This window comes from Oratosquilla oratoria, chromosome 7 (assembly GCF_046742065.1).
Source record: "Oratosquilla oratoria isolate Oo_2021 chromosome 7, ASM4674206v1, whole genome shotgun sequence".
NCBI classification, from domain to species: domain Eukaryota; kingdom Metazoa; phylum Arthropoda; class Malacostraca; order Stomatopoda; family Squillidae; genus Oratosquilla; species Oratosquilla oratoria.
Genome location: NC_134783.1, coordinates 27,243,421 through 27,263,936, shown reverse-complemented (window position 1 = coordinate 27,263,936; position 20,516 = coordinate 27,243,421). Strand labels below are relative to the sequence as shown.

General features: G+C 40.0%; 1 protein-coding gene across 5 annotated transcripts in view; it reads left to right on the top strand.

Annotated features, from left to right (window-relative positions):
* Positions 1-19,046, top strand: part of Cow (Proteoglycan Cow) — a 927,057-nt gene extending 908,011 nt beyond the window's left edge. For all 5 annotated transcript variants that reach the window (XM_076187845.1, XM_076187844.1, XM_076187842.1 and 2 more), the window contains 7 exons: positions 551-1,017; positions 1,934-2,012; positions 7,431-7,535; positions 7,979-8,132; positions 9,163-9,257; positions 11,321-11,458; positions 13,511-19,046. In XM_076187845.1, coding sequence (XP_076043960.1) covers positions 551-1,017; positions 1,934-2,012; positions 7,431-7,535; positions 7,979-8,132; positions 9,163-9,257; positions 11,321-11,458; positions 13,511-13,644 — 1,172 coding nt within the window. In that variant the 3' untranslated portion in view covers positions 13,645-19,046. The remainder of the gene's footprint in view (positions 1-550; positions 1,018-1,933; positions 2,013-7,430; positions 7,536-7,978; positions 8,133-9,162; positions 9,258-11,320; positions 11,459-13,510) is intronic.
* Positions 19,047-20,516: the final 1,470 nt, after the last annotated feature.

The window sequence follows — 20,516 nt, the reverse complement described above, 5'->3', positions numbered from 1 at the left end:
GCCTGGCTTCCTAGCGACCAAATAAATACATTTTTTTTTTTTTACTATTTTTGGGACTTAATGGACTACTTGGCTGAACAAATGCCTTTATTTCAAGTTAGTCTATCTAGAGACTTGTTTATTTGTTTGTTTGTCCAGCATTTGTTAGAAGAACTATAATTTATTGACGTTCAATAATGGAAATTGTGTGGATATGGGGCCTACAGGATATAGATTGTACCTATTTTATTTTTTATCTAATTTATCTATTTGTTTGTTTGTTTGTTTATTTTTGTACTTATTTGTCTATTAATATATATATATATATATATGTATTTTCTACTTATTCATTTACATATTTATTCATTTATTTGGTTATCTATCTGTTTATTCATTAATTTATCTATTCATTTATCTATAAACATGTATTCTTATTTTCACTTTTCATGTATTTACTAGAGTTCATTTACTTTTAATCTCTCTATTAATGGAGGCATGTACCTGTATAGCTTTCGCGTACATTTCGGAATCCGTTCCGCGACCGTTGATGATCTGTCCCTCCCATTCGCAGACCCCAACTCTCACGTGGCCAAGAAGGAGAGACAGCGACAACGACTGGACGCCTACCTCAATAAACTTCGAGCCACCAAGAACCGAGAAGAATCTTCGTCGGCGTCGTCTTCGTCCTCCTCTCCCTCCTCCTCCTCGTCCTCCTCCTCGTCTTCCTCCGTGTCACCGTCATCTGCCTCTTCGTCTTCTCCTTCCACGTCGTCACTGAACGACGAGGGAAGGGATAATACCACAAGAGGTCGACTTCGTCAGGATAAGGATAAGTATATGAACAGAATCAAGAGCAGGTTCTCCAAAGTGAAGAACTACAGGTCCAAATATGGTAAGATGAACGGCAGCGCCACCTCAAGGAACAAATACAACGGAGGAAAACACAACGGGAACAAGTACGAATCGAGGTACAATGACAAGTACAACAAATACGGAAGGAACAACAAGAACGAAAAGAGGGGCAACAATAAACATCGCGTGAGTAATCTTTTCACTTTTTTTTTTTTCTCTCACTCTTTGTTTCGTTTCTCTTTTATTTATTTTCCGATTTTTCCTTTTTTTCGTTGCTTTTTTTTTTCATTGTAACTACAAACCTGAAATGTCGAGAAAACTTTAGATTAATGAGTCGGTAATCTAAGTTGGAGAGAAACAAACTCTGAGGAAGGAGGGGGAGGGAGGGAGAGGAGGGGGAGGGAGGGAGAGAAGGAGAGAAGGAGGTGAGGGAGGGAGCGAAGGAGGGAGGGAGGGAGTGGAAGCCCTTATTTTCAATCGATCTGTTTAAACCAACATCCATTACAGAGCGCAGTTCCAAGGAATGGTTAAACTCTCCTTTGGCCAAGTTTATCAAAACAGAATTAATTTACTCACAGCATATATTAAGATTCCAGTGTGTTAGATTAGTAGAACTCTAAGAAATATTGAGGTATTAAAATGAAAAAAGCATTACTTTATAACATTAGTAAATTTATGGGAATCTTTTATTACTATTGCCATTTAGCTGTTCCAATTTTTTATGTGCACTTGGAACCATCTTTGCTATCAATTGACTACAATGAAAAATATTACTGATTGCATTACTTTCTAAATTAAAAGTACATATTACTTTCATATATTCATCTATATTTATAGACCAATATGCATTATTTTTTCTTATTTGGTTACTTGTTAATACATGAAATCACTAATTCCCTTATTTTATTCTTCTCCATCATGAAACAAAAACGCTTACGACGTGACGTCATCTACCAAAACAAATGAACATCTCGATCGCATTACTAAATCTTCATCGACAACGCCGATACGGACAAACCCTGTTCTTTTGAAAACTCCTGTTCTTGTGAACAACCTTGTTCTTGTGAACAACCCTGTTCTTGTGAACAATTGAACAATTCAGTCACAAAGGAAGAAGTGGGCTTTACGCAACCACAACGATGCCTCTTACAAGTCCACAAACTCCGTCTGGGGTCCTAAAGGTGAGAGTTCAGTGTTTATAGAAGCTAGTTCTACACACACACGCACACACGTGTGTATGTATGTATGTATGTATGTATGTATGTATGTATGTATGTATGTATGTATGTATGTATATATGTATATATGTATTTATGTATACATGTATCTATATATGTATGTATATATGTATGTATGTATGCATGTATGTATGCATGTATGTATGTATGTATGTATGCATGTATAGTATGTATGTATGTATGCATGTAAAGTATGTAAGTATGTACGTACGTATGTATGTATGTATGCATGTATAGTGTGTAAGTATGCGTGGATGCATTTCTGCACATATGTGTTGTGAAATATACCCTGACATCACCATATTTCCCCAGGTTCTTATTAAAGAATGTTAAGCAAAGACAAAATAAAAAAGTTGGTTCTTAGAACCATAATTCAGTTCCTATATACAGTCTTTATTCCTTTTCAATTGTGATCAGGGCTTTAGATACTGTGCATATTATATAACCATAATAGATGCATTTCAATCTCTTTTGCCTTTATTCATTTCTATGGGTATGACAATTAGCAAAAAGGATATGATTATATTCAGAAAAAGGTTCAGTGTTTACTTTTGTTCACTCTCTCTTGCTTTCGTTCATTTACATGAAGGTGACCATTCGCAAGACGAAGACTATTCCCCCTATACGAAGAGGAATTGTTTACATGTGAGAGAAAACGTAGAATTAGAAATAGGGCAATAGTGTAGTGGTGCTGTGGTTTATGGGAACCCTAGTGGATCAATGTGGTTCACAAGAGGGGCTGCCAACCGAAAGCAACTGTACGTATGTATGTATGTATGTGTATGTATGTATGTATTTATAGTATGTATGTGTATGTATGTATGTATTTATAGTATGTATGTGTATGTATGTATGTATTTATAGTATGTAAGTATGCATGGATGCATTTACTATATGTGTTGTGCTAATGAACAGCAATTCATAAGCACGGCGTATATGCGAAAATAAGTTGAGAACTTCGGAAATAGTAAAAGGAAAGAAGAGAAGGGGCAAGCGCACCACAGAACGACACAGCTGTTTCATTACAAGTCTTTTAATAGCAATTAAGTCTTTGTAATTGAAAGACATTATTCCGTTACGATTATTTATGCTGCTTAATAACTGACAAATAGGCTAAGCTAGGAATGGTTTGGGGGGGGGGGTCAGATTGTTCCAAACATATACACACACGTGTCGGCGTGTGCGTGTTTATGTTTACCTAATTATATTTATCTAATTGCGAAACAAAAGAAACAACTTATGCTCGTGGAATCCCGTTTTCTTTTATCTATCCATTATATCAAGCTTTAGATTTTTTTTTACTGTTTTAGTTTGACTTATATCTTGCTTTAAGCTATTCTATTCTGTAGAGAAAACTGTTTGTTGATAAAACACCTTTTAGGCATTTTTTCCTATGATCACGTGACGACTTCCCTTTGTATGTGTATACATGTGTGATTAACCATGATTATGAATCACGTGTTGGACTCGGGATCGACCACTATTACCCTAACGGATGAGAGCTCAGAGATTATATATGGTCTGATCAATAAGTAATCCTATGACCTTACACACACACACACACACATACACAAACACACACACGCACGCACACACACACACACACACACACACACACACACAAACACACACACACACACATACACACACACACACGCGCCCGACTCGGTGGCGTGGTTGATAGAGTTCCCAGCTGCCACAACGGCGGTCCGGGTTCGAATCCTTCCCAGGGCTGAAATAATTTCAGTACCGCTGCCCTGCGAGTCGCTACTCCAACTGTCGTGGGCGGGGAGTTGTGTGTGTGTCTGCGTGTAACATCATAGCATTACCCGTAGATCGGTCATATGAGCTCTGAGCTCTCTTGCGGGAGGGAAATAGCTGTCGATCACAAGTCCAACACGTGACCCAAGACCATGGTGAATCACACACACATAAACATATAACTCCTTGCCCACCAGAACTGGAATACGGGCTCCAAGAGCAGCGATGCTAAAATTCTCACCTCTGGGTGGGAATCGAACTCGGGTCGCTGAAGCAGCTGTTGAAAGCGATACCACCGCATTGTGGTATCGTGTGTGTGTGTGTGTGTGTGTGTGTGTGTGTGTGTGTGTGTGTGTGTGTGTGTGTGTGTGTGTGTGTGTGTGTGTGTGTGTGTGTGTGTGCACCTGCACACGCATGTGTATGTGTGTGACTCACCACCATGGTCTTGGATCACGTGTTGGACTCGTGATCGACAGCTATTTCCCTCCCGGAAGAGAGCTTAGAGCTCATATATGACCAATCTATGTGTAATAATGTGACCTTACACGCACACACACTCCCAACTCCCCTCCCACGAGAGTTGGAGTAACGACGTGCAACGCAGCGATACTGAAATTATTTCAACCCTGGGCAGGATTCGAACCCGGACCGCCGTAGTGACAGTCGGAGACTCTACCACTTCGCCACGAGTCGTGCGCGCGCGTGTGTGTGTGTGTGTGTGTGTGTGTGTGTGTGTGTGTGTGTGTGTGTGTGTGTGTGTGTGTGTGTGTGTGTGTGTGTGTGTGTGTGTGTGTGTGTGTGTGTGTGTGTGTGTGTGTGTGTGTGTGTGTGTGTGTGTGTGTGTGTGTGTGAGTGTGTGTGTGTGTGTGTGCGTGCATGCGCTGTGTAAACAGGATGGTGGATATACATATGCATAACCTATGGGTTTGATGTAACGAGTCCAAAATATTTCTCATAAATGTGCAGCAGCCACTTGCGCTCGCGTGAGTGCGTCGAGGATTGGTTTTTAATAGACAAATGGATCCCATCGCTTTCAAATGCATATTTGCGTTTTTGTATGCGTATGTACACACACATACACACACACACACACACATATATATATATATATATATATATATATGTGTGTGTGTGTGTGTGTGTGTGTGTGTGTGTGTGTGTGTGTGTGTGTGTGTGTGTGTGTGTATGTGTGTGTATGTGTGTGTATGTGTGTGTGTGTGTGTGTGTGTGTGTGTGTGTGTGTGTGTGTGTGTGTGTGTGTGTGTGTGTGTGTGTGTGTGTGTGTGTGTGTGTGTGTGAAAATTTTACTATACAAACAGCAGAAGCGGAATAAATAGAATTTATTTGCCGCGAGGTAAAGCATGGGTAGAGAGATTTTATATTATCGCTATTACTGAATCCTGGATCAATATGGCTAACAGACATTTCCTACCACAAATCGAGATAGAAGGATTTAAGCCTTTTTATAATGATAAGGTTGACAAGTGTGTGGGAGTAGCATTTTTCGCTTAGAAAACAATAAATTATATCACCAATAATTCGATTAAGGAAGAGGAAAGTACAGAATATATATGGGTGGTGATTATAGGCAAGAATAAGAAACTTATTACTGGCGTCCTATATAGACCTAACCTCAGCACGGAGCAGACTAATCCCCTGATCCATGAAATTCGCAGGACGTCCCTGTACAAAAACGTTGTGATCATGGGAGATTTCAATTATAGAAACATTGATTGGGAAAATTTATGTGGAGATCAGGAGGAGCAAAATTTCTTAGATGTGGTACAGGATGATTTTCTAAAACAAATGATTACCGATCCTGAGAGGGGAGAGATTACTCTGGACTTACTTTTAACTAATAATGAACACCTAACGAGAAACGTAAAAGTGGGAGATAGTCTAGGCTCTAGCGATAAAGAAATAAGATTTGATATTATATGGGAAGTATTAGATATTACGAATAACGTTCTTGTACCGGACTTCAGGAGAGCTAAATTTGATGAGAAAGTATTTAAGACACTTGACCACTTACAAAGGATTACAAAGGCGGAGCATCCCGACAGGAGACCTTTTGGTCCATATCTAGGTCGGATGCGAAAAAAACCATAGTAATAATAAATGAATAAATGAAAACTATTATAATGTAAATAACAAATAAATGAATAAATAAATAACCCAGGGGGTTGTGACAGGGTAAGATACACGATCAGTCCGGACGTCATTAGCGCGGTCAGTGGTCGGATCACAGAGGATAATATGCGTACCTTAGATCAGGTCACTTACAAGCGCGAGGTCAACAGCACGGTCAGTGATTTGGATGAAATGTACAATAACCTAACAGTTTTGATTCTAAATACACAAAATAAATTTATTCCCTCAAGTCAGTACAGAATAATAATAATACTCCCAAATGGATGACAGACAGGCTGAAATATGAGATCGGAATAAAAAGAGGACTTTACGCCATAATAAAAAACGGGGAAACAGACCGTAGATTCAAATATAACGATATGGCAAGACTGGTTAAAAAGAACATGCACACAGCGAAACGTAACTACGAAATTAAGGTTGCCAGGCAAACAAGATCCAACCCAAAGGGCCTCTTTCATCTCTACAGAACAAAAAATAAAGAAAGGATAGGCCCGATTAAAAACGACGAAGATATCATGATAGAATTGGAGGAAAAATGAGTCAGATGTTTAACAAATATTTTCTCTAGGTGTTTACTAAGGAAAGGTTAAATAAGATACCTGACTGCGATCCTATTTTCAGTGAGAATAAAAAAAAATAGACTATCTAACATCAGCATCAGTAAGGTAGAAGTAGTCAAACAGACTAAACAACTTAAACCTACAAAATCCCAGGATCCAGGCGAAATTTAACCGAGAGTGTTTAAAGAATGTAAATTTTAAATCTGCGACCAATTAACAGAAAATTTTGATAAGTCGGTAGACACTGGTTTTGTACCTATTGTGTGGGGGCAGGCAAACGTTGTTCCTGTTTTCAAAAAGGGAGATATATCGTCTATATATAACTACAGGCCAATCAGTTTGACATCAGTTAAAGGTAAAATGCTTGAATTAATAATCGTTAATAGAATCAGAGACCACATCGAGACATAATTTGATTTGTGACTCACAGCATTGTTTCTGCAAGGGTAAGTCATGAGTGACTAATATTCTATCTTTTTACACTAAAGTATATAAGGCGTCAGGTAACAATGGTAGTTACGATGTTAGTTATTTCCCTTGACTTTAGCACACTGTTCGACAAGGTGCCCCATAAGAGACTACTAAATAAAGTCAAAGCCCATGGCATAGGAGGAAAAGTGTTTGAATGGATTAGAGCTTGGTTTAGTGACAGAAAACAGCGGGTCGCCATAAATGGTGTAAAATCCAAATAGGGGAGTGTTTCTAGCGCAGTTCCCCAGGGCTCGGTTTTGGGTCCCTTATTGTCCATAATATACATAAACGACTTGGACAATGGGATTAACGGTGATGTTAGTAAGTTTACAGGCGACACTAAAATAGGATTCCTAATTAGGAAAACAATAATTATATACTTAATGATTCTAAAGAAGAATTCTTTGGCGACTTTCAGAGTGTTCGCAGGACGCGTTGGAGGCCATGGGCAACCGAATGCTTGACTGGTTCTCTGTCATCATGGCTGACTCACAGCGCAAGTCCAGTAACTCTGTATCTAAGGGTAAGTTTTATATATATATATATATATATATATATATATATATATATATATATAATATACATATGTATATATATATATTTGTATGTATGTATGTATATATATATAATATATATATATATATATATATATATATATATATACATGCTACTTTTGTCATTATTTCAATAGTATATCTTCATCTTTGTCGGGTCATGTCTTTGTAGTCGAAGAGAATACATCCTCACCTCTCCTAGTTTCTCTTAGCTCCCCACCGAGAGTAGACTGTCACGGTAGTATGTGACGGGTTTCAACTAAATAAACAAATTGATAAATGAATAAATAATATACTAACAGAAGTGGATTTGGAGTAGAATAGGAGTACATAGTGGGGTGACGTACCTCCGGAAGGTCACCGATTACCTTGTTGTTGGCATGTAGTTATCTTTGCCTCCACTCTTCTGCAGCGCCTTCGTGGTGCAAGGCAGAGGTGGCTTGGATGCTGGCCCACCTCGACGTGGACGGTGACGGAAGACTGAGTGTTAAGGAACTTTACCAGCTCGAACACGACGACCACGAGAAATGCATCAAGCCCTTCATCGACAGGTGTGACCTAGACAGGTAAGAACGATGCATAAGACGACAAGGTTCTTAAAAGCTGTTAGGTCTGAGGTTAAGGACAGTAAGGATAACCCCCACGTGTTCTCTAAGTTTCGTCGAAGTTGATAGGTGTGGAATCGGGTCTGTAAGGACACCCATAACACATTCCTATTAAAGTTGATAGTCCTGAGGTTGGGGATCTGAAAGAAATCCCCATCTTGCAATCTAAGGTTTTGTAAAAGCTGATAGGCCCGGTGTTGGGCCAGTAAGGATAATCCCCACATATTCCCAAAGGTTTTGCAAAAGGCATACCAGAAGGGATAGTGCACTTGATAAACTACCAACCTCACCTTTCGAAAGGTATTTTGTTAAAAGAAAGACACTAGGTAAACATCGTGAGAGTAATATTTGGTCGACTGGCAAGCTACAGGGGTACGAGTAGATTCACTTGTTCTGTTATGTCTAGACACTTCGATTTACGGAATGTACATTTGAGAAAAGATTGAAGCTGATAAGAATCAGGGACAATATTATCAGATACTTTGGAAAGTCACATCTTTCGTCACAAAGTCACAATTTTTGTCAAATTTCTAAAGACAAGTGTTACATATTAGGAATTTTCCAAATCTGTGAAACCAAGTCACTCCCAAAATAGAAACAAAAAATCCTAAAGCTAAAGCTGTTCATATTTTTTTTTTTTTTTTTTTTTTTTTTTTTTTTTTTGCTAAAGCTAAACATACTCACAAAGTAGAATTTTTATATTTTCATAAGTTACAAAGATGCTTTCATTGTTGTCGTTTTTTTTTCACATCTGTAGAGCTAGTAGAAAACTTCCATATATCTGAGTCTAAATTACAGACATTTTTTTTCTTTTTAATTACCAAGATATAACTTTATTCATTTTTTTTTTTAAGATTATGAAGCTCAAATGTAACAAAGAATATAAGTACTTTCCCAAGTATTTCCCCTCAAGTTCTGCAAGTATTACTGTCATTTAATTCTGGTATGTAGAGGGCGCGGACTTGTTCATGAGTATTCTTTCCTCCATCAGGGATATCTTCCTGTCCGGGCGAGAATGGTGCAAGTGTTTCGACAAATCAGACCGTCCCTGCGCCGCCCTCAGGAAAGCCAGCAAGGGACTTCTAGGTGAGTTAATCCCCCTTCTCCTTCTCCTCCTAGGACGACAACGAACACGACGGCGACCACAACGACGACGACGTCGATAACGATGATGACGACAACGACGACGACGTCCTCTTCCTCCTTCTCCTTTCTCTTGTTTTCCTTCTCCTTTTTTTATTTTCGTTCGTTTTTCTTCTTTTGTTTCGTTTTTTCATCATCTTTTTTTCTTTTCTTTGTCATCTCCTCCTGATCGTTTTCCTGATTCTCATTCTCTTCCGTCTTCCTCTTTCTTCTCGTTCTTTTCCTCCTTCTTCCTCTCGTCCTCATCTTCCTCCTTCAACTCGTTCTCCTCCCTCCTCCTTCTTCCTCTCTTCGTCCTCTTCCTCTTCCTCGCTTTTTCGTCCTGTTCCTCCTCCTCCTCCCTCACATCCTCCTCCCTCGCCATTTTCCTCTAATGTCTTATTGTTCTGACTGCATTATCACGGTTGTGAGGATTCTAAAGGAATCGTTTCCCTGCAGAAATAGATAAATGTATAGATGAATAAATAAATAAGTTGATAAACTAATAAATTAATAAATAAACAAATAATAAGTATACGAGTTTATAGATAGATTTATTGAATAAACAAAGAAACAAGTCAATAGAAAAATAGATAAATTAAATATAGATAGATGAATTTAAAAAAATATTGACAAGAGTCGAATGCACAGATCTCAAATGAACAAATGGCGTCACTGAATGTGGGAGAAACTATTCGTAACTTTATTCATTTGCTGCGTCATACTAGTCGACTAATTACATAACCAGAAAGCTAGAAATATTATTCAACAAGCCTTGACTACCAAGTGTATCCTATCTTTTAAGCCTGAAATATATATATTTTCTCTACATCATATGAAGAGTAGCACCAAGTCAAACCAAAATTATATAATTGATATAATTAAATATACAAGACGAGGCCTATTCCTCCCACAATAGTTCACTGGGCTGATAGGTGTGAACCTTTAACTTCAAAGTTAAAGAGAATCGACCTTATTAACCTTCACCACGAACTTAAGCCCCGGTCACACATACACGACTCAAGTGAGTTCGTTTGAGAAGAAACGACTTCGTTTAAAATATTTTATTTTTCGAATTTCCAGATGTCAAATCACCTTTGCGTAATATATTGAGAAGCCGAATGATGAGCTGAGAGAAGTCAAACCTATACGAATATTAGACACATCGCTGAATTGTCCTTAGGGAAGTCTGGAATAATGTAGGCGAAGTCGTCTTGTTGCTTTTCAAATTCACAACATCTGACTTTCGCAATGACTTCGTTACGCGCTGATTTCCGAACTGCATTACGAAGACTCGGGTTTGATTGCCATTGGTTACCGGAGGCTGTCTAAAGCACATAGGGCAAAGGTAAAGCGAAGAAATAAAGAAGGAGGAGGCTGCAAGAGCCCATAAGGCCTACACTAGACAGTTCCTTGTCCCTTACCTCCTGTCGCCCCGATCCAGTTATATAATCTCTTAAAACAACCAATAGTTTCAACGCTCACTACATGAGTACTAAATATATTTCATTCAGTAACCACTGTGATGGTAAACCAGTTGTTGCCTATTTCTTTCTTAAACTTAATTTTGTCCAATTTGAACCCATTTATAGGAGTCCTACCCTGCTGTTTTAATATGATGACCTTGCCCGCATTATCCTTGTTGAAGCCCTTGTCCCATTTGAATACCTCTATCAGATCACCTCGCACTCTTCGTCTTTCCAGGGAGTGTAAGTTAAAGTGCCTAAGCCCGTCATCGTAGGTTAAATTTCCAAGTCCTTACATAATTTTTGTCATTCTCCACTGCTCTGATTCTAGATAATTAATATCCATTCTATAGGACCCAGACGCAGAGTCGTGGGTGGGTTTAGCTATCGCCAGAAAGAGTTTGATTGTTTCACCTGCATAAGGCAATGCGCTGAATGGCCTACCAGCTCCGGCGTTTGGCCTTCAAGCCAAAAATTCCATAAATCAATCAATCTGCATAAGGCAAAGGTGATGCTGGGGTTTCCATCTTCACATATGTTTTTTTCTTTTGTATCTCACAGGTGGCTATATCCCTGAGTGTGACAGTGAGGGTTACTATCGGCCCACTCAGTGTCACTCTGGCGCCAACATGTGCTGGTGTGTCGACCGTCACGGCGTCGAACTCCCAAGCACACGCACCACCGGCAAGCTAAACTGCGGTAAGTTAATCAAGGAGGTCCTGAGCCTCATTAGGCTTCCCATGGTCTTCCCTCAGATGCATAAGACCACAACTCATTCGACATCCCTAGATGCATTACACGTTTTTTAAATAAATTATCTATACTTCTTCCATTACCTGGTGACCTATAGGGTGTGACCGGCAAAACCAGCAGCGTTGTCACGTCTAAACCCTCTCCAAAGAAAACGGGGGAGACACCGTTTTCCTTTTATTTGCATGTATGACCGGTATGACTGACAAAGGATGAATGAGTGACCCGCGCACCTGTCACTCAGCGACCCCAACCCCCAACCCCCAACCCCACAACAATCACTGGAACGACATTTGGACAAAACAAAGAAACTAATATAACAATATACAAACAATGCATACGCTCAGTGTTGAATTATGCGAGTCCTGCATGGGCTCCTAATCTCAGTGAGACACACCACAACACCCTTCAAATCATACAAAACAAAGCCCTAAAAACAATTACAGGCTGCACAAATACAACACCAACAGACCATTTACACCATGAAACAAAAGTCCTCAAAGTCAAGGACCACCTCGACATGAGAGGCACACAAACACTTGCTGCAGCCACCACAAACACATCACACCCGCTACACTACATAGCAGAACACCCACACACACCAAGAAACATTAAAACAACACCCAAAGACCTTTATTACGCACAAATACTCTCTTCTCTTCCTCCACAACCACCAAATACCAGCCTCCGGAAACATATTCATAATGAAAATCCATGTGAACAAGTTGTATAGACACGGTAAAGGAAACATGGACTGGAGGTGAAGCTTTATTCCTGACGTTTCGTCTAACGACTTTCTCAAAGGAATGAGCATACTAGAAACATACAGAGATTATAAACCCGCCTTATGGCTCAAGGGGGTGTGCGAGCGTATAGCGCTGCGTCCTCAGCGTATAGCGCTGCGTCCTCAGCGGGCCAATCAGGACGCAGCGCTATACGCTCGCACACCCCCTTGAGCCATAAGGCGGGTTTGTAATCTCTGTATGTTTCTAGTATGCTCATTCCTTTGAGAAAGTCGTTAGACGAAACGTCAGGAATAAAGCTTCACCTTCAGTCCATGTTTCCTTTACCGTGTCTATACAACATATTCATAATCATATCACTCACCGCTCCATTAACACAATGAAAGACAACACACTGCTGCATGCCAGACCCCCTGATATCCACCCTTCTGAATCCTCTCTCCCACGAAAGGACAGAGTCCACTTGGCCAGACTGCGGTGCGGCCACCACCCAGCACTTCTAAGCTACCAGAAGAGGCTGGATGACCGCATTGTGAACAGCTGCCCAGGTTGTAACACTTCACCCCATACCATACAACACATAATGGAAAACTACATTATACACAATCATGCACGCAAACAACACAACATACACTCTATAAAGGATTTGTGGGAAAACCCAGTTTCGGTTGTGGCATTCCTTGGAGAGACGGGACTGCTCGGACAGACAGTCTAGGGAACGACAACAACAACAACAACCCCACGGAAATTCTTAGGTCGGGAGCCGGGGCAACGTCGCCTGACCTGAGATGTCACATCGTTTAACAAGTCTCTTCTTTTCTTTACATGTATAACAATTACTCATATCACCTACCATTTAATGAAAAAATTAATATGCATTTAGAATATTCCATGTTAACATACTCAGGGTAGTGGACAGCTTCCGGTACATGCTGAATGTTTTGATGCAGTACGTGACAACACGGCAGACAACACCTTGTGGGTTACGAGATAATGGAAATAGTATAGTTAAAATGTTAGATAGGTTAATTGATACTTGATATATTCATTAATACCATAAAGTTTTAGTTAACAATATGAGTATTGTGTTTAGTACATACCCAAAGGACACAGGGATGACAGATCACATCCCTATCCCCCGAACCGCTACTGATGTCAAGAGTAATGTATCGAAGTATAGGTGCAAATGACAGGCAATTGGTCTCACTATTCCCAAACAGGTGTTACTTTGATAACGTGAGTTATTCTTCTTCTTCAGAATCGCTAGTGTCCGGAGGCAGCGGCTCGGTGCCCGTCACAAACCATCTGGACCTTGACGCCGAGAATGACCAGGAGGATGACCTCCCAGAGAACGAGATGGAGGGCAGTGCTGACATGCCCCTCGATATCTAAACGCAAGAGTGTCGCTGGTTGCTTCTATGGGCGCTCATTCGTCCTCGGCTTTATCTAGCCATTCTTTATGCTGTTTCCTTTCCTTTTCATTTCCTTCCTCTTCTTTCACCCTCTTTCCCCTTCTCCTCGATTAACTTCTTTCAACTCGTACCTCTGCCACTTATTTGCATTCATTCCTTGGTCCTGTTTTCTCTGTTTAACTTGTTTTTTGACTTGTTTGGGATTTCTAGTCCCTTCTCCTGAATTCTTCCCTTGGTAAGATCCAAACGATGTCCTTGTCTTTATCATATCGAAGCTATTTGTCTCATATGACTCATGCTCTTGGTCCGATCTTAGCTTTGTCTGTAGTCGGATTATATTTTGCCCTTGACCATACTCTGAGCTCATTTATGAGTATAACCTTGGTCTGATCTGAGTAATACCTTGGTCTAATATGAGCAATGCTTTTGGTCTGATCACGGAGACATCTTTGGTCTGTTACACGGAAGGTTTCATAGCCCGACTCAGGTCGTCTATCTCTGGTTTACTGCCTACTTCATTCTTTTCCACTACCCAGCTTCTCATTAGTTTCCATTATTTTGTTTTAGTCGAAGTACCTATTCCCTTACTACTACTACTATCATTCCAACTATTTCTAATCAATACTACAGTCTCTATTCCCACTACCACTATAACTATTACCATTGGATATGGTACTTTGACACGAACCTTCCACGCCCTGTCGCATCTACTACTATTACTGCTGATATTTGACCATTTCTACAGCTATTACTGATGCTTATAGGCCAGTGTTTCTATTATAGCACTTAACAATGATAGATATATTTTTATTAGTTTTACCATAGTGTTCCTACTAATATTTTGTTAACTAAATTTGAATTCATGATGGATTCGGTCTCTCCCCTCCCCCTTCCTCATACTTTATGTTCGATATTCCTTCTTCGTTGGATTAGGAAGAAGAGAGAACAAAGTTGTCAGTGAAATTTGACAGAACTTCTTTGATATATTTCCATAAGAATCTACTCCTGAGTGGATGAAATTAGGATTGGATTATACATGGATTATAGAAGTTAAGGAGTGAATAAGAATTAGCATGGGTAAAACATTATATGTAGTTTGATTACTGTTTTATGGAATGTTTACAGAAAAGTCTAAAGTCTATAGGTATCAAAACCATTGGACCGGTTTAACTTAGCATAGAATATAGAAACTAATGACCACGTGAAAGTTTATAAAAAAAAAAAATATGACTTATAATCGGCATGTACACTCGATTCCTGCTCCTGGTTTCTATTGGTTTGACTGAAGCATCACCTAGGTTTAAGCAGTTCATAAAGATGATTTCGAACCGGATCTAGTCAAAACTTACCGGTTTGCAATGACTACAAAACAAAAGGACTGGTTTTAACTAGTACTTTCTGGTTCGATCACTAGCAAACACACAACTCACTAGGTCGCTGTTGCTGTCCTTTTTCAAGGTGAAAAGAAGCAAAGAAAGGAAGAACTTCCTGAAGAAGGTCAAGCCGAAGATGGGGGGACAAGAATTTAGCCAACCTTTTTTCAGAGGGTCGCAGTGTGTGTGAGTATCGCTGAGAATTTGAGTGGATCAGATCAGAAGTTGCACTTGATCGGCCGCGGTAGGGGGAGGGAACGTAGTTGATGGCATATATATAGACTAGATCTACGGATGAAGTACACAAAATTAGAGTAGAGGTCAGTCAGTAGTTCTTTTTCTTCCAGTTCAGCCGTAGTTGCAAAAAAATGTTGTGATATCTTAAGTGATGTGCAAAAGTAAGTAAACTGTTGGATGAAATCCGCTGGGTGTTAATGAAATTTATTATTATGTAGAAGGAAAAAACATTAGATATGTAGAGAAACAGCCAATGTGCGGAGTTACATATGCCTGCGTGATGGCAATGACATGGTCGAGAACAAATTATATATGACGGCTTGGAATAAGAAGAAGAAAAGACGGTTTCGTAGAGTAGTTATTGTCTAGGTGGCGTGGTATGGTAGGTATCTATGTATATATCTATATACAGGTGTTATATAGGTGGTATAGCACGGCCTGAAGATGGCAAACAACCAGGAATGTGGAGAGTAGAACATTTGCCCTCTATCTTGCATTGCGTTTGAGGTGCTGTTCCCCCCCCCAAAAAAAAAAAAACTTCATAGGTTGTCAGAAAGACTGAAGATGATCTGTCGCTAGGGTAGAACGAAAGGACTTGGCTTGTATAGAGCTAATTATGTGAGGTTTTCTCTCTGCCCAAGGCGGAGAGATTTCTGAGAAGTCCTCCAGAACCTTGAAGGAGCCATTAGGTAGAGGCGTCGATGATGTGACTTTGACGCCTCTATGGCAGTATGTCAACCGTATGGCTTTCGTTTGGTGCAGGTGCGGGGAAGTGAACGCACCAAGAGTATGAGTGTTTTGTTGAGATCCTTCCGTCGTCAAGGGTCCTCCAGATCACATCTTCATTCAGCAGATCTGCATTTTAGGGAAAAAACGTTCCATCTCTTTATGAGAAGGTTCGCATCTGGAAAGGTGTCCACCAGTGATAGTCTCTGACAAGGAAACAAAAAAAAAAGACTTGGTTTCTTCACTGGTAATGAATTACTGTAACAGTTTTCAGTATCTCTGTTACCAGATGTCAAGTCTACACCCCCAGGAGATGTCAAGGAACCTATTTGAAGAATTGTACGGTTTGGTGAAGGAGTCCTGAATCACATTGATGTTTCACTTTGAAAACATAACTTTTGTTCCCGGTTATGTGGTATTGATTTTCTACACAACAAAATACTTTTTGCTCTAAAGTGAGTACTGTATAGAGAAATGTATCAGCACTCGGGAGCCAAAGTTATGCTTGATTTGTGGTTCAAGACGATTGGATGCAGTCCCTTTATCGAACTCAACGTATGAGCTCTTGATGATATGTTGGTTATGAACCAGAAATGTACTCGGGAGGAAATCCTTTGAGCACAGCTGGGTTATCACTGTGACTTCACCACTGGTGCACAGAAAGCAGAGGCGATAACAGATCATTTCTCTATACATCATAAACGCATGATGCTCTTGCCATCACGAAAGCAAGTAATACGGTGCATACACCTCTAGTAGAAGGGAACAGCTATCGACCAGGTGTGAAGGAAGAATTAACATGTGTCAATGAAACCAAACACAGATGTGACGGAAGTCCAGTACAGATGTAGGGGGAGACCTAGCACAGGAGTGAAGCAAGTATAGGATAGGACCAACACCTTCATAAAAAGGTACTTGTGCAGGTGTAAAGGTATACTATTTCAGATGCATACAGACATCAGGGAGGGTAAGCACATGTCCGTGGCCCAGATTCGAGGCAGGTGTGAAGAAGACAGATGTGAAATAGCGGAAGTATAGCTAGGTGACACGGTTCTACGACAAGTAGGAAAGGCCAGCACAGGCGTGAGGCAGGTTTGACGGACAGCTAGTTGTACCGTGGCAAGCTGGGATGAAGAGTGAGTCCTTGTACATAAGCACCCCTCTATGATAAATACTAGTGTTGACACCACCATGTAGCTTTCCTAGCCTATGTTACGATTATTACCTCACTGTATATGTTGCGTAGTGCCACTGTGTGTGAATAGTCCCAGCCCTCCGGTGCCATGGCAGACTTTGTTATGTTGTGCAGAAAATACATATTTATATTACAATGCAAGAGAAATCACATGTTGCCATATATAGAGCACTTCAATTATATAATAAAAAAAAACATATTCAAGTCAATGTTGATTGATATGTTGATGATGTTTATGAATCTCGTGTAATGGAAATGCAACGTTCTTCACCTCTTCAAGTGTTGGTCCACATGCTGCCTACGGTTCCCCCGACCCGCGCACTCCCGCTGTATAGCCTCTTGCCGCAATACAAGGTCAAAAATTTTGTATGTTACAGTGTAACTATTTGTACTTTTGCCATTCGGGCTAAATAATGCTAAACTAAATGATTACAAATTGGTAAGCGTGGGCTGTAGGTGCGGACAGGCCCCGGTGAGTCGACGACACGGAGTTGGAAGCAGAAGAAGAGGAAGCTTACTTGTCGCGCATCCTCCTACATCTGGCACCGGCCACTGACTCGGGAATGGCGGGCATCTACTGGCTAACGCCGGCAGATCGGCCTCGTCCAGACCATCGTGTAACGGTATGCACTGCCTTTTAGCGGAGCATCATCAATGCCCTTAGCCCCGTGATCACTCCCTGTGGCAACACTTACATCACTGCCATGGTAAGGGATCGTGAGAAAGAATCCTAGTGATTTAAACTGGGCCTGAATTGAGTGTCCGTCCGCTCGAGATTCGTCTGGCGTTGTCTGGCTGACCAGGGGGGACGAGAAGAAGAGCGAATCGAAGGGGGGACCTAGCAAGCGAGAGGCATCACTTCCACATTCAACCACACCACACAAACGACCCCTACATGACCCCCACGTTCTGCAGTGTCCTCGCGAGTTCTCTTTTGTGGTGGCGGAATTATAGAAGACTGTACAAGCAACAAGACCATACCTAAACTGCCATTACCTCAGACATCACAGCTTACACCACAAAATGCTCACAAGAATATATATATATATATATATATATATATATATATATATATATATATATATATATATATATATATATATATTTCGACTATGTGGACATATGTACGCAAATTACGAATTACGGACTTAAGACGTGTATACTGTACACATGCATACACGCACACACCTATACTGTACATGTGTATGTACATATATAAACTGTATACGTGCATATATACATAAATTGTGTACTTACATGCGCACATAATTATTCATGTATATATGTCCATACACACACACACACACACACACACACACACACACACACAATATATATGTTACCTGAAAATCCGACCATAATTAAGCTTTATACATAAGGCACATATGTATGTCCATAAACAAACCCATTTAGCAAATGTGTCCGTACAACACATTTCACTGCAAAAAAAAATTCGTTTTCTAATGTTTATCTTCATTCTGTGAAAAACAATCATGTGAGCCAACGCCCATGCAAATGACTAAACGGTCGACATACGGACGCAAACACCATTACACATTGGTAGGAAGATGCGTTGTATACCTACGCTCACAGCCACATGAACGCGTTAACAACGGTAACCAACTCGTGAAGGCAGAGTAGACAAGAGGCACATACAGACCCAGGCGTGTCTGAAGAGCACACTCAGACACACAGACACAGTCAAACTCCGCCAACCGTTCAGCCCGAGACCTGCCTGTCTCCACCACCACGCCCACCAAATTAGGGACTTTGGATGTGTTCTGTTGAAACTTTAGTACCACTTACCTCCAGGACCACATCATAGCGTATGGAAATAAAATTTTAACAACATCTGTGTATTTTTCCTCTCCTTTTGCAATTAACCTTTTTTTACTCGAACTAATTTCATGGAATGATTCTGACAAGATGTGCCATGGACAACAAACTTCGACCGGCAGAAATCTAGCAGTTTACAAATTGCTCTAACAAAGTAAAGATGGCAGCTGATGGCATATGTATTTTCTTGTGTCAAAAACAGTAAACATTTATCTACAACAGTTTTCTAGTAAGCCAGTTAAATAAATCTTATTTTTAAGCCAGTTAAATTTATTTTATTTCTAAGCCAAGTGCTTATGCCACATGCTTCTAGAAACACCAAAGTGGATTTTCTATTACTTCGTCTAATTTGAATTCTTGTTCAAATTTCCCGGTCAAGTAGTACAGTTTTCTGGTTGGTTGCCATGTTACTAGACAGAAGCCTAGTTCATAGCCAGTCACAACGTTAGATACGATTAAGAGCTGATTTGACCCTCTTATGATTGGCTGAAATATGGTCAATGATATGATGAATTCAAATGTTTACATCTGTGTGCCACGATCAGCAATTTTTGCCATAAAAACGTGCAAAGTGGGAGATGGAGCTGTTGAAACATAATTTGATTTTACACCTAATTATTTAAGAAAACATCTCATCTACTGAAGGTCAGTAAGAGCCACAGGTAATGCCATGTATTTATTTTCAGTCAATTCTGCATGTCTTGATACTTCTGGTGTGTGGCTGAACGAAAATATACGAGCCAAACCAACATCACACCATCACAAATAACGGTTTATTGTCCTTGACAGCATGGTCCATAATAAATGACGCTGTGCCTAGCATTTTTCGTGCCAATGACATTAGAAACATCCCTTATAGTTATGTATGAGTTGATTATATAACTTTTTATGAGTTTTGTAGGTTAAAAGAGGTTCCAACACTTCCATACAGGTGTAAGGCTCAGTCAATTAGAGAAAAATTGCCTGGCAGCAGCTAGAATAAGTTTTTTGTCGCACAGCAAATGGTTTATTGGTTAAGAGCTAGATGGGGTTTCTTTCATCTGAATAATTAAGACCGGCGAAAGGGCCAAACACGCAGTACATGTTCCCTTCTTTTGCACAACCCTTGGTTCCAACAATATTTTGGATATGCATGTTATTGCCACATGCCTTTTTTTTTTTTTTTTTTTTACGTTATCGATATATTGACATATTTCTGATTATCTTAGTTTCGTTTAGATATATTGTATGTGAAGAAACATATATATTGTACTGTTCAGTCGTTAGAATAACCAATATTTATCTACTAGCCACCTAATTATTCATGGCCTGAAATAAAACACACGAACAAGTTGTTTTTTTATTATGGTTCTCATTGCATATAGCTCACTGACCTAACTCGCAGGGAACAGGAAGGCATTTTGCATGGATCAAGTTGAACACCAATTCTGAACAATCGATCAAAGTAAGAATAGATTTAATTTCCAATGAGTCCCTTTCCCACTT